We start from the raw sequence: 13,582 nt of genomic DNA, 5'->3' as shown, positions 1-13,582 counted from the left end.
GTTTCAATCTCAACACGCTGCGATGTAAGAAAATGAATTCGTCTAATGTATAAATTTCGTTTAGGATACCCTAGGAGTAAAGATGCTTGGCAGTGGAGTCAATGGTGGAACGTTTATGTGCAGCTTTTTAAGACTTAAATTCGTCGCAGGCGAACAGAAATTCTTCAACATTTCACAACCACGAATCTTATTCTTTGCTACAGGACAAATGTCTGGAGGTAAATGTTTGGTTGTTTGTGCTGCTGATTTTCATGGTGCGTGATGTTTTTGTTTTCTTACTTTTGATTTTGTTTTCTTTCAATCGCATTATATCCTTATTTCGTTTTGACGGTTTTCATTTAAGCCAGAATGCCATGTCAAAAATAGTCTTCGCCACACCGTGTAGAAACCCCAGTCAATGCCATCCTTAAATATTATATTTTCATGATGTCCAAGATAAGAAATCTACAAATATCAAATACCACACCGTGTACTAGCACCAGGTAACTCCATATTAAAATAGCATATGTCACATTGGGTACTAACACCAATCGACCCATCTTAAATAGTATATGCCACTCTGTGTACTAACACCAAACAGAATATCTAGTTCTGTTCACTCGACTAAAATATAAGCTATTTGTTGAATCATAAAGTATATCACCCATTGCAAGCAGATAGTTTATTATATAATAATAGTAACATCGTTTTGAATTTCATCGATAATAATAGTAACATCGTTTGTAATTTCATCGATATCTTAGAACATCTGGGAAATCGGTGTATGAGTCAAATTGAAATTAGAGGTTCAGAATCGTTATACTACATTACACACCTGTAAATCGTATATATTAAGAACTTATCTAATACACTGCACGTGCATAACATTTAGTATGGAAGTAAGTTGGATGTTTCAATCAACCTGCTCCCTCACTCTTTGCTGAAATAAACGTATCTGTATCTGGTGTAATGACCCAATATCATAATTCTAACTCATGTTTTTCAACAATAACGAGCGAGCAGCCATAATCTAAAATTTATTTAAGTGATTACAAAAGAGGCAAATAGTTTCATGGGGAAATATAAATTATGCAACACTGTAAATGTTCATTCGTACAGAATATTGGCGGGGTGGGGGGGCGGGAGGGAGGTCACGCAAACATTTTATATAATGATTACAGACACTCTTATCCATTTAAAGTTAAATTCAACAAGCATATGATTAGCATAAGGAATCTAAAAAAGGTCACGACAATGTATTTTATCATATTACCATATGTTACCGTGCCAAGCCGAATAATTCATCAGACCACCTTGCTAGACACTTTCGCTTGCATTTCTTTCATCTTTGTACGATGTGCTTTGTCCTATATGTATTTAATTTGTAAACAAATAAGAAAAGTAAACTCTGTGCAAAACCTCTCAAAGGAATTTACATTAACCTTTGAGCGAATCACGAATAAAGGGATAATATAAGTAATATATAACATAAGTAATCCTGTATAATCGTACCATCGATTATTAAGGACACCTGAAAGTTGTGGCCTCATACTTCAACCTACAAGGTATCCAAACGAACGAGTTGACGCTGAACATTCTTGCTGTCTGTATATTAGTTTTGTCTGTCTGCATCTCTCTCTCTCTCTCTCTCTCTCTCTCTCTCGGTCTTGTCGAACCTGCAGAATTTAGCACATCATCGCCTTCCAACTCCTTGATCGAACAGAGCTTCCTATTTGTCCTTTACAACGGTGGGCTTCATATCTTACATTGCACAGAGGAATTTGTCTAAAACGACAATTTGGGCTACATAATTTTATCCAACATAACCTTTACTGATGCATTTTCACTGAATGTTTCAGCGTACGGTGTAAACCGACAAAATGTGTGTTCGGTCCTTTCTTTTGCCGGATTGCAGTGGTTCAACTGAACAGAGAAATTAGTTTATACCGGATTATGGGTATTCCGGATACTGGCTAATACAGGTCGCAAAATTAAAACTAATAGCGCCTTTCAGTGACGGATTCAACATATTATTCCGGCTTCTGTCCAAATCGACCTATTGTATTTTGACCTTTATCACACAAGATTCAACGGCTTCCACGATACTGAAGTACCTATATAAAATAACCTTCTTATATATATTGGCCAATCGCGGTAGCAACATTTGAACCAGTGCAGAGATTTAATGATGGGTTTGTCACCGATTAGCTCCCTTTTAAAAAGCTGTCCAATTATTTTCCTTTTACGATGACGTCATGAAGCAGGTTTCATGAACCGGTCTCTCCCTCAAGTTCAACCTCTAAAATATTGTTAATCTGTATTAGTTTTTGCTACCGCAAAATCGATGCCAACACAACCTTCATGAGACAAATTTGACACTGAGTTTTCCAGTTGCTTGTAGCAAACAGTCCAGTTTGAAGTGTCCACTTTAAAACATGTTTGACAGTAAGCATTCCACCTCCCTGTTACAAAAAGTAAAATTTCTAGTCCCCAATGTATCTTCCTTACCTTAATAAAAAATACATTTGAAATACGAGACTTTATTTCTAGGAGTCAAGCAGCAACATAAATACAAGGAAATGAGTGACGGAAAGGTAGATTTTGAAAAGTTTGGAATTCCTGATGCTGGAGAAGAAGACAAGACACTTATCAAAATACACGGTATGATCTTTTTCCTCTTTTATTTAACAAAATTATCTATTTTTCCATCCATCCATCCATCCATTCATCCATCCATCCATCCATCCATCCATCCATACATACATACATATTCTGTAAATTCAGTTGAGAATGTATATCATTTTTATTTCGTTTTTATAAACGGGAATATTTATTGGGACAATATTTCATGTGTATATATTAGTTGGCCGTCTTCATGTGCATATGACATAAATTCTCTCTGACTGAATCAATTTACTGTCACACTTGCATGTTGTATTTATTTAATATCGTTATTGAGAATTTTCATTCACATATAAATTTCTGACATTGTTCAGATCGGTGACCGATAATTTAGAATCTCTCACAAAGGTGTCAAAATTTGGATGGTCCTAAGCTTAGATTGTGGGAGTCACGAAAAAGAATTCAGCGAGACTCATGTCTCACTATATGGTTGGTTGCTATTTTCGCAGATCATGAAACTACTGGCCACCGGACCAGAAAACTTTGTTTCTTAAGTTGAGATATATGAATGTCTTTCGTATCACTTGGCACCATAATTTTATTTCTAAAGATGCATTAGACAACTCTTATTAAACTACATTAATACTATAATGAAATTTTCTGTACAGTCATTTTTATGTTCGAATTAATTTTGTTGACTTCCTCCAAATTAGTTCTCATTTTACTTCTGAATGGAATCGGCTATAGTAATTCTAAGAACAATTGTGGTATTCTGTACTTGATAAACGTGTTAATTATACAATTATTATTATTATTATTATTATTATTATTATTATTATTATTATTATTTGCTTACAGCTTGTTTAATGACCGTAGCCTGGATATTTCTCTCGAGCGTGGGAGTTGTGGTCGCACGACACTGCAAAACGGCGTTTCCAGATTCAACTATCTTCAAGCATAAAGTTTGGTTTCAGGCAAGAATTAAACCCGTTGCAACATAAACTCTCTGTCTGTCTGTCTCTCCCCCGTCTCTCTCTCTCTCTCTCTCTCTCACGCAAACACACCACAAACATATACTAGACCGTTTTGTTAATACGACTGTAGCAAAGAGACAGAAATGCTGTTACTTTTATTCATATATCGTTTATTGCCGTGTTTCTGTTTATTTCTCCAAGACAACTTTAACTACTATTATTACCATTATATAAAATCAGTGTAAAATTGAGCAATCATATCCACAATGAAAGTGTTGTGTGTAGGTCTACATTCCACCTACTCAATGGGCACATATATATTATCTCCTGATTAGCTTTTAATTATCTGTACGCCTAAAATTAATTCCGTGTTTTTTCAGCTTGCACAACGTACTTTCTTTTTCCCTCCATTTGCTTATATAGTCTCATTTCTGACAGATTCATCGGACATTTATGACCTTGACCTTCACATGCACAGCTGCGGCCTTTGTCGTTATTTTTGTCAAAGTTGGCGGACTCAGTCAGGTAAAAGATTAAACAGTTTAATTTCATTTCTGATGAATACAAATTTTAGGTTTAACTCAATAATATCGCTTAACATTATGGGTCGATAGTTTCTCTTATGCCATTTAAAATCATTGTATGTTGACAGTTTGAATTGATTTTTAAAATTGCTTTGTCTTGGCTCTGGTCCTGTTCGAGGTCTTTCATAGATTAACATTCTAACATAATTATTTGACACAACAGGATTGGACCTTGACATTATTTTCACTTCTGCAGCACAGTATTATTAACTATATTTACATTTACAAAAGTAAGAATATTTTCAACGATGACTGCTATATTTATATAAATCATTGTATTTTATTCCTGGTGGTTCGTGCATTAGTAAATTATGCAAATATTCATTGTAACTTTTTTTCAATTTTGTTTCTGAAACTATTTCAGATATCTCCGTCGGAAGGATATGAATATACACAGTACCACCCGTATCTAGGAATAGCAGTCACAAGTCTCACTACTTTAAACGTAAGTACAGCCAGTATAGGTAAACTTTATTCCATATTTATGTACATTATAAGTAGCTTAAATGAATTATACGCTGTTGATTGATATCTACCAGTAGTCCCAGATTTTTTCCCCCAGATTCTGAACCGGTTTTGGCGCCGATCTAGAGTTCTAGTAACATTACACACTTCTTGACCTATTTGTATGCCGTTTGTTCGACTTATAATTGCAACAGAACGACATGGACACTGACATATTTTTTTCTGTGTTTTAATAGCCCATTATGGCGTTTTTCCGTCCACACCCAGGAGACAAATACAGACCTATATTCAACTGGGCCCACTGGTTTGTGGGAACATCAGCACATATTCTCGCAGGTATGGGATGAAATAGCATGCGTTGCATATCTCAAATGTAAAATGTTGGTGGTGCAGGTTTTGATCTGGGGATTATAGATTGATGATATTTTATGAGCTTGATAATACAGTCAGTTGCACCTTATGCCATTGATAGGCTGCTATTAGAATGTCATGGATATAGACCGGCCAATATAAGAAGATATGGTCCTTATCAGAAAATGTAAGTTTACGATGTTTGTTTTTATTATAACAAATGCAATTTACTGCAATACACGCAATAGTTATGTGTGTAGGGGACACTATCAAGAGGGTATAAACTGCCAGTATATATACTGATTTCATGTGCCATCATCTTCATAGAAAACATTTCGATAAACTATTTGTACAATGTGTAAACAATTTTGTTTTATTTATTTTTTATATACATTTATTGCCACGTCAAATTTTAGTTTCCTTACTTAGATTAAATTTGATCATTGTTCAATTTATTTTTCAGCTATAACAATATTCTTTGGTCTCAACCTTGAAATGACTGGTGTTAATTACAATGCAAATTATATGATGGTGGGGTACGTTGGTGTATTTGTCTTAGTACAACTTATACTGGAAATATACCGACGTGGTAGAACAAATGCAGGTAATTTCTTAATCTTTTTGATGCACACATGCATAACAATACAGAAAATTACAAACTTATCAACGTGTATCATAAATCTCATAATCCTATATGCGTTCATACGGAATACTTCTAGCTCTTCTGTGCAGAGTTCCTACAATCGTTCTGAATTTGCAGAAAAATTAGTCACTCAGAGAAGAAAATTATCAAGGATAGATAGCTTAGTCAACGTCTTCGTTGCGCTCCTACTGTTTTCGCAAAGCAACGTATACTATACAATTATGCGCAGACACTTGAATTGAGCCGAACACATCATTCTAAGAAACTCAACCTAATCGTCGTACGTTTAAGCCTACAATTTGCTAGAAAAAACAGTAGCTCATCGAAGATAAATAGAGTAACAGTTATTCATTAGGACAGGCTTAATTTGTAAACGGCTGTGATTGTTGTAAACATTTCCCCCATTTATTTCAATCGACCGAGAAATAAGGTAAAGTAGGAGAACCTGAAGAAATACAAATTCCTGTGACGTAGGACAGTGATACTTTATTTAGACAGTATAGATTGTACATTTATAATGTTTGCATTCACTTTTCTCGCTTGCAAAAAAGGAACTGTTTCCATTAGGTCATAAACTGGTTTAAATGGCTAAATATTCTAATTCTGTAAGCAATGTCGAAGTTATTGAAGACGCCTTTTAAAATAAACTGGAAGAAGAGATTTTTTCAGGTCATCTAGATTTCAATAAATAAAGTGCTGAACCATTTAGAATTGTAGATTCATTGAAATCAGAGAACTAATCAGAAAATATACAGAGGAATTTACCTCTATAAATTAACCAACAATCTGAAAAAGTCAACTTTCTTTATGTTCACTAACTTTAATATGTCATGAACAAAATTATGAATATATTTGCTGCAATGCACGCTTTTAGAATGTATTGTAACATGTATACAAATTCACTGAAAGAAAGTAGTTATTACAAAGAATAATAAATTATTTAGAATTTCCAGAGTGAACACATTTCTCAACCTGATTACGAGATTATCTACTCAATAATTTGTCTGAGCACAAACATTGAACTTGTACTCAGGTGGCCAACGTTAGAAACACAATCAGGGACATCCTAATACCACTGAAATTTAGCATGTAGGTAGATATGCAGATTCTCAGACGAATTCGAAAATATTGTTTTTCTAATTTTGTAAGGAGAAACGTTAAGATCAACATTGAAGCATGATTACAAACATTGTGCCCAGAAAGCTAATTGGCTCCAAATATTGGCGTGGAAAGAATATAAATCGTTAGCATCAATTTGAGCTTGAAATTTGGTATTAACAATCAAGTAAAATATATCTTTCTGATCAACTGGTAGCGAACACTCAGTCTCGCGGTTCCTCTAAATAATAATTTGAAGCGGAAAGATTATACCCTTGTCTGATGTAGCATACTCCTAATCTTCCAGCAGATCATACGATGAAAGATTTGGAACAAAGATGATTGCGTTAGGGTTCGCGTTGCACACGATAAATGCCGCGTCTTCTTAGGCAAAAATGAGATGAATATTGCAGCTATTTCATAGGATATAAAAGGTATATATCACGGGAATACATATATAGGATTTTGAAAAATTAATATTAATCGCTTATTGGCAAGACTATTTCAATATTGAAAACGAAACAGACGAGAATTTAATGTTTCAAAAGCGTTGACCTGCCTCTCTCTCTCTCTCTGTCTTTTAATAGGGTCACATAGAAGTTTTCGCTATTTTATAAATATTATATATATGTTTTTTCTGGCTATAAAGATTTTCTTAACTATAATATGCCCATAAATAGCATTCTTTACATTTGTTCAGCTGGTGGCATATTTTATAAGTGATGATAATAAGTTAAATATTACCCACTCCCCCACAAAACAACCAAACGAAAAAAAAATGAACTACTGAATGCAGTTGGTCATTGGGTACATTACTAAAATGAAAATAATTGAAACACTGTTTTTAAAACTAGTCACTTTAAATCATGATGTAAATGAGAGTTACATCTGACAATATTAGATGTTTGCATTTTTTTCTTCTCAAACCAGCTTTGCTAAAAATACTTTCATTTTAGTACATACCAAATTACGTGCATTTCCTTTTCACTTCAGTTCATCGTTTTCGACGATTTAAGTAAACAATATCTTTTGCTGTTTAAATAGATTATATTTTTCAAACGTGAGGACTTTTTTGTGGATTGGTATTATAGGTTTTCAAATGTGAGGACTTATTTGTGGGTAACTATCATTCTTTTTTAAAAGTGAGGACTTATTTGTTGATAGCTATCATACATTTACCTCATTTATCAGGAATATGGCCTGCTCTGAAGACTCGATTTTTAAATCGTCCCAAACATTCAGTCGAAAACCTGTCACTGTATACACTAGATGTCCAACACCCTTACACTATTTATCCGTGTAAGTAAACATCAGCCGAATAATTTTCTTTGTATTTCTTACAATCTGTCTCAGGAAGTATTGTCTATCAATACCATTCATGATTTTGTGGGCTATTTATTCATCGTGTTTCCTGAATGTTTGCCTCTGGACAAATACATATCACGAACACGAATGTATCTGATTCGCTATCTTGGTGAATTAACGTTTTAATTACTGTGTAAAAAGCAATAACGTAAATCATCTGTTCTTTGCTGACAATAGATACCGCTTCATGAAGAAAGCACAAACCTTACAGGTTGTTTCTTAATGTAAATGCAATGGCTACCACTCTTCGATTTAAACTAATATAAACTATAATTATTATGTTCTTTCCATCTAAATATATGATTTTAAGTTAACATCGGTGCAAGGACACACTAAATGCGTGCTTTTAAATGGGAAATATGATGTACAACGAAAATGTAGAAAATATCATCCATTATATTGGTATTATGACTAAGTTTCTGCCACTTCCATCCTTAATTTGAAACCAACATATCTGCAATTTCGTAAAAGGTGAATTCAAGCACAGAGTTAAATAGTTTCTTTATGGAATGCTACTTTCATTGAAAACAATGCGCCGTTCATCTTAAGTTGTACGACCTATTTTTGTGGTGAAAAACTGTCGTGATAAGGTGATTTACACTTACCTAGTTTAACTTGGTTAGATTATAATATAACTTATATTCATATTAAAGTTTCAACTGAAATAACCCTCCTATTCAGAAAATTACTTCTTCTATCGACGCAATAATTTGACATGTTCTTGTTACAAGAGGGTATATGTAATCAAATTATTGTCTTCGTTACAGCTGAATTAGGGAACCTTGTTTCATCCCAGACGTATCTTCTGGCGAAGGATAAGCCAAGCCCAACAGATGTAAGAACATACGATTTACGAAGTGTTGAATGTTCCTTTTCACTATTCACAGTGATGTTATATTTCATTTTTATTAAATGGACTTACTACAACCGAATCATAAAGAATATTACACCACCTATTATACAAATTTGTCTTGCTCAACAAAGATGTCATTAGCTACTATAGCTGGGTTCAGGTGGTCATTGATTCTATATGGTTCATACGGAATGACATTATACACATCGTTGTTGTTAATAATATCCACAAAATTATTTATTTTTATATTGCAATCCAGGGAGAGAGAACGACGAATCTTTTGCGCAGACTCAAAATCAGAGACAAATTTAAAGAAGACAAATATTTTGATATACTTTGCACAAATCATGAATGCCATCAAGAAGTGAAATTGTTGATGCAGTCTTAACTTACAGAATGAATATTAAAGACAACTTATGCAATTTGTAATTTTATTGTTTTAAGACTTTAAAACATTTGGTCAACGAATGGGTATACGTCTACATTTGCTGTTAAGATTGTGAAAGAAATTGTATAATTTTTAAAAAGAATCAGAGATACTCAACTGTGCTTTACACCGAAAACATACCTTTTATACAATTTTCAGAATGTGATTTTCATACTTTGGCAAATGATATTTTATTTTCTGGGGCGGTTGAGTGGGAATGTTTTGGAGAAAATATGTTCGACCCTCGTATAAGTATAAAAATAATTGCTCTGATTTACAGAGAAATGGAGAAAAAGAACATATTATATCCATTAAATTTATTGAAGAAATATAATTGTTTACGGCAAAGGAATAAAAAAATATATTGGGATAAAAAATATCACCCCCACCCATCTGTCTGACTGAAAACGAAATGATCGTTCCCTTTTCAAATGCAATATGGTCAGCTGACTTAACCATTGTAACTGTATAAGGTTTCAGCAGTGAATATCAACTTAAATTGCATTAAAACATTGGTACCTTCATTTCTTTCTTTCTCAGCGATATCAGCAAACCATCGAATGTAATTCAAGATTGGTTTCTTGGTTCTCCTGTCAGCACAATGGTTACTTATGTCATGATCTTGAGTCGTAAAGTCTCTGTTTGCTAAGAGAGATTACAACTATTGACTGGCTCTAACTGTGAAAAACATAATTTGACCGATTCCAGCACTACTGCTCTCTTAATCTGAAACCTCTAACTGCCATTATGCTCCATGTTTCAATTGTTTATGATTAATGCTATTTTGTAGAGATTTCACTTTCGTTGTAGTGATTGGACACAGAGTTGTCAACAATTAGTGAATTCGGCGTCTTGTCTTACGTGTCGTTCATTTCATTGGAAACCATGGTCCCAGCCTACTGCACTCTATTAAGAAAAGTATAAATGAAGGAGGGCATGTTTTCGCTCGGAACCGATTATTTCTGTGTTGGACGTAATTATTTGATAATTGATGGCACATGTCTTTATATCACATTTATTTACCTTTCCTTACCTTTTATCGTCAATCAATGTTCTAAGGATTATCATTGCATAAACGCCTAGAAAATAGTCATAGGAGAACATTAATGTCAAAGTGGTAATGTATTTTGGACGAGGATAGCCAAGAGGTGAGAACCAGTACAAACCAGTTTAAATGACGTGCACTATGAAATATTGGATAAAAATCGTTCCATCATGAACTGCTTATGACCAGGTCCCACGTCTTCTTTCTTTCGACCAAATTTGGTACCTGACCGTCATTTTAAAAGTCCATAGCTATCGATAATTTTCGTTTGGAACTTTTGCACAGCACATCATTCAACAATCAGGAATGTCTAGGCTTTCTTTAAACTAAATTAGTATTAAATTTTATAACAATATTTAATAATTTATTTTAGGCCAGTAAGGACGCCTATACGACTGCTTTGATATACCCTTTAGTTGCTGTGGTAACATAAATAATGTGTAAACATTATCCCGGGCATATGCATTAATTTTGCATTTACCGAAACATTTCCACTTTCTTTCCAGACCGGAATATTCCAGTCTTGTGTGACTTTTGTCCATGCTGTCATGATGTTGGGTATCGTCTTGACCTTGATTGCAGTCATCGTCGAAAGTTGATCATAGTCATCACTGAACAGACCTCACAGAATGTACCAGCAGAGACTACAGACAGTCATGTTCGTTTTATCACCCATGACATATGACTAATATTCATTGATCAAGGCGTGTGTGTGTATGTGATTTTAGAACTTTTTATCTACGAGAAGTCCTTGATATTCAAGGATAAAGGCTATTGTAACTTATACTTACGTTCAGAATCTGAATTTCTAGCCTGGTAGAATACGTGTGTGTAGGAGGACTTGTGACATGAATTGTGTACCCATTAGAGTTTCAAAACACTTTGTGTTCTATTCACCATTCGACAACCGTCGATGAGATATAGTTTACATGTAATCTCAACGGACAGATGTGCAATAATACTGCGTGCCAACTAACGGTTGTTAGGCATTTACCGTTTTGCAGATTGTTTCTTCTAGTTCTGTCTGAAGACCAGGATGTTGCTGTCTATATAACGTTTACCAAAGCATCTTGCTATAGCTTTTCTTTTTTTTCGCCCGTATGTGACAAGATTCGACAGTACTGCTTCAGAACTGCTGTTTAGGTATGCATGCAACGTTTCGCAGCAGCAAATATATTTGTGTTAAAGGAGCTAATATGCAAACGAGTAAGCTTAACATTGTCGATGGGTTTATTGCTTGTCACCAGAGACAAGGAATAAGTGTAATAAAAGCTCTTTTATGCGTAGCAGCTTATACTAAGGTAACATTTCAAATTATTTAGTGATGTAAAGCTTGAAGCTACTTCAGTCAAATCTAAACATTAATATTTCCACATATCTCAGTTGTTACTTCCTATAATTTCTCAAAGTTCGAACGTATTAAACGAAATTGTGACCTCTTGTGATTGCATTCAAACGTGGATGAAAATCCGATGATTCTTTAGTTCAGTCCATATAATGAGTCTAGGACACAAGTAAGGCTTCGAAATTAAACTCTTCTATATTAATGCATGACAAGGTAATTTCTTGGGCAATGGAACGTTGACAATTATAGATTGCCTTCTTAATTCGAAATTCTTCAATAAAAGATGAAAATATCTATATGTTTTTATTTTAAATTCTACGAATCGAATTTCAATTACTGTAATATCTGTTTGGTAGAAAGAATGAATTAAAGGATACAAGCAAGGTTATAGAGAAACGAAGAGCAAGAAATTGAAATTGAATCCCAGTAGTATGAGCAACCGCCAATCATTGAAGGTAGTTCGCCATTTTGATAAAAAACAGAAAGGATAAAAGTAATAAAGTCACACTTGAATATAATTTACACTCGAAAATGAAAATTTAAATTAAATTTAACTGATAGATTTTGAATATTCGGATATCAACAACAAACAAGGTAAGATGGATTCATTAAAAAAGGTCTTTTCCTAAAGTAAGTTTACTTATTTTCTCTAACTGTACAAGTTCTGTTCAGGTGTTTTTCGACGATGTTGGTATATCAACCGTTGGATTGCACAACATAGCTGGTGTGCGGTTATAACACTTCGACCATTAGGGAGTACATTGTCAGTGACCATTTATCATGTAATTGTCGATAGGGATTTCACTGTCAACACAAAACCTGAAGAACGATATATATTTCAACCGAAGTCGAATATTCAACGATTTACATTGATTTTAAGTTGTCAAGAAATAACCAATCAAAAGCTCTTATGTGGGTGAAACACGAGATCATGAATGTTGTCAAGTTCATGTGAAAATCAAAAACAAAGAAGGATTATTGATATTAACTATGTAAAATGAGTGTCAAAGAAATAAGTCAGAAGTGCAGTAGTTTGAGGTGAAAATATTTTTAAGACGCAAACATCAGCACCGAATGTAGGGTCTGATAAGATCTTTAGGCAGCGTTTGAGCGCTGATTTGGTGATGTAAATATTTACAGTCGTGTAAATCCATGTGAGGGTGTGTATGCTTGTGCTTCTGTGCGTATGTGTGTTTGTCTGTGTGCGGAAACAAAGTGAAAGGCCTCTAGAGACTCCACAAGCAACAAAAAATACCCCATACCATGCAAAGTACTCAAGTCTTTAAATGATTCATATAATGATAAGACAACGGCATGCAAGCAGAGGTGCTGGAAATATGTTTTTGTCATTATTGCTTGACATATAAAGTAACATGTTGTACTGTAGGGACAAATAGTTGTGAATACGGACTGACCATTACTGACAATATGAAAATCTTGTAGACATAAGTATTTGGTTAACGTTTAGTAAAATTATTTGTTTCTAAATGAATCGGTCAGGACAAGTGAATATTAGAAAATTCAATTACTCCCACATTTTTTATATAGATTTTTCAATTTTGATTACCTACCTAACAAGGCTGGAAGTAATTGAGTTTATTTCCCTTTAATATGAAGCTGATCTAAATGAATGTGACTTTGTCATTGAGACACGGTGTATGGTACTGATAGGTGACTACGTTTATTTTTTGATACAAAAATTAATAATTTAAAAAAAAAAGTTTAGTGGTTTATATTTTATACCCCAGGCAAGAATATAAGTCACTGATTGTTTATTTCCGTTGTTGTGACCTTTAATATGAGAGTGTTGACAACACTGTGATGTGTGAAA

The 13,582-nt window shown here is 34.0% G+C and overlaps 1 protein-coding gene across 6 annotated transcripts in view; it reads left to right on the top strand.

Moving 5' to 3' along the window:
* Nucleotides 1–12,045, top strand: part of LOC149786831 (uncharacterized) — a 52,727-nt gene extending 40,682 nt beyond the window's left edge. For 5 of the 6 annotated variants that reach the window (XM_089977353.1, XM_089977350.1, XM_089977351.1 and 2 more), the window contains exons 12-21: nucleotides 65–218; nucleotides 2,530–2,640; nucleotides 3,460–3,575; nucleotides 4,014–4,100; nucleotides 4,524–4,604; nucleotides 4,861–4,960; nucleotides 5,439–5,579; nucleotides 7,908–8,015; nucleotides 8,849–8,916; nucleotides 10,913–12,045. In XM_089977353.1, coding sequence (XP_089833479.1) covers nucleotides 65–218; nucleotides 2,530–2,640; nucleotides 3,460–3,575; nucleotides 4,014–4,100; nucleotides 4,524–4,604; nucleotides 4,861–4,960; nucleotides 5,439–5,579; nucleotides 7,908–8,015; nucleotides 8,849–8,916; nucleotides 10,913–11,005 — 1,059 coding nt within the window. In that variant the 3' untranslated portion in view covers nucleotides 11,006–12,045. The remainder of the gene's footprint in view (nucleotides 1–64; nucleotides 219–2,529; nucleotides 2,641–3,459; nucleotides 3,576–4,013; nucleotides 4,101–4,523; nucleotides 4,605–4,860; nucleotides 4,961–5,438; nucleotides 5,580–7,907; nucleotides 8,016–8,848; nucleotides 8,917–10,912) is intronic. The other variant, XM_089977354.1, reaches the window with a different exon arrangement.
* Nucleotides 12,046–13,582: the final 1,537 nt, after the last annotated feature.

The sequence above is a fragment of the Sinohyriopsis cumingii genome, chromosome 12 (genome assembly GCF_028554795.1).
Source record: "Sinohyriopsis cumingii isolate HCF-2022 chromosome 12, ASM2855479v2, whole genome shotgun sequence".
NCBI lineage: Eukaryota > Metazoa > Mollusca > Bivalvia > Unionida > Unionidae > Sinohyriopsis > Sinohyriopsis cumingii.
The sequence above is the reverse complement of the archived record's forward strand: the minus strand, read 5'-3'. Positions and strand labels throughout refer to the sequence as shown.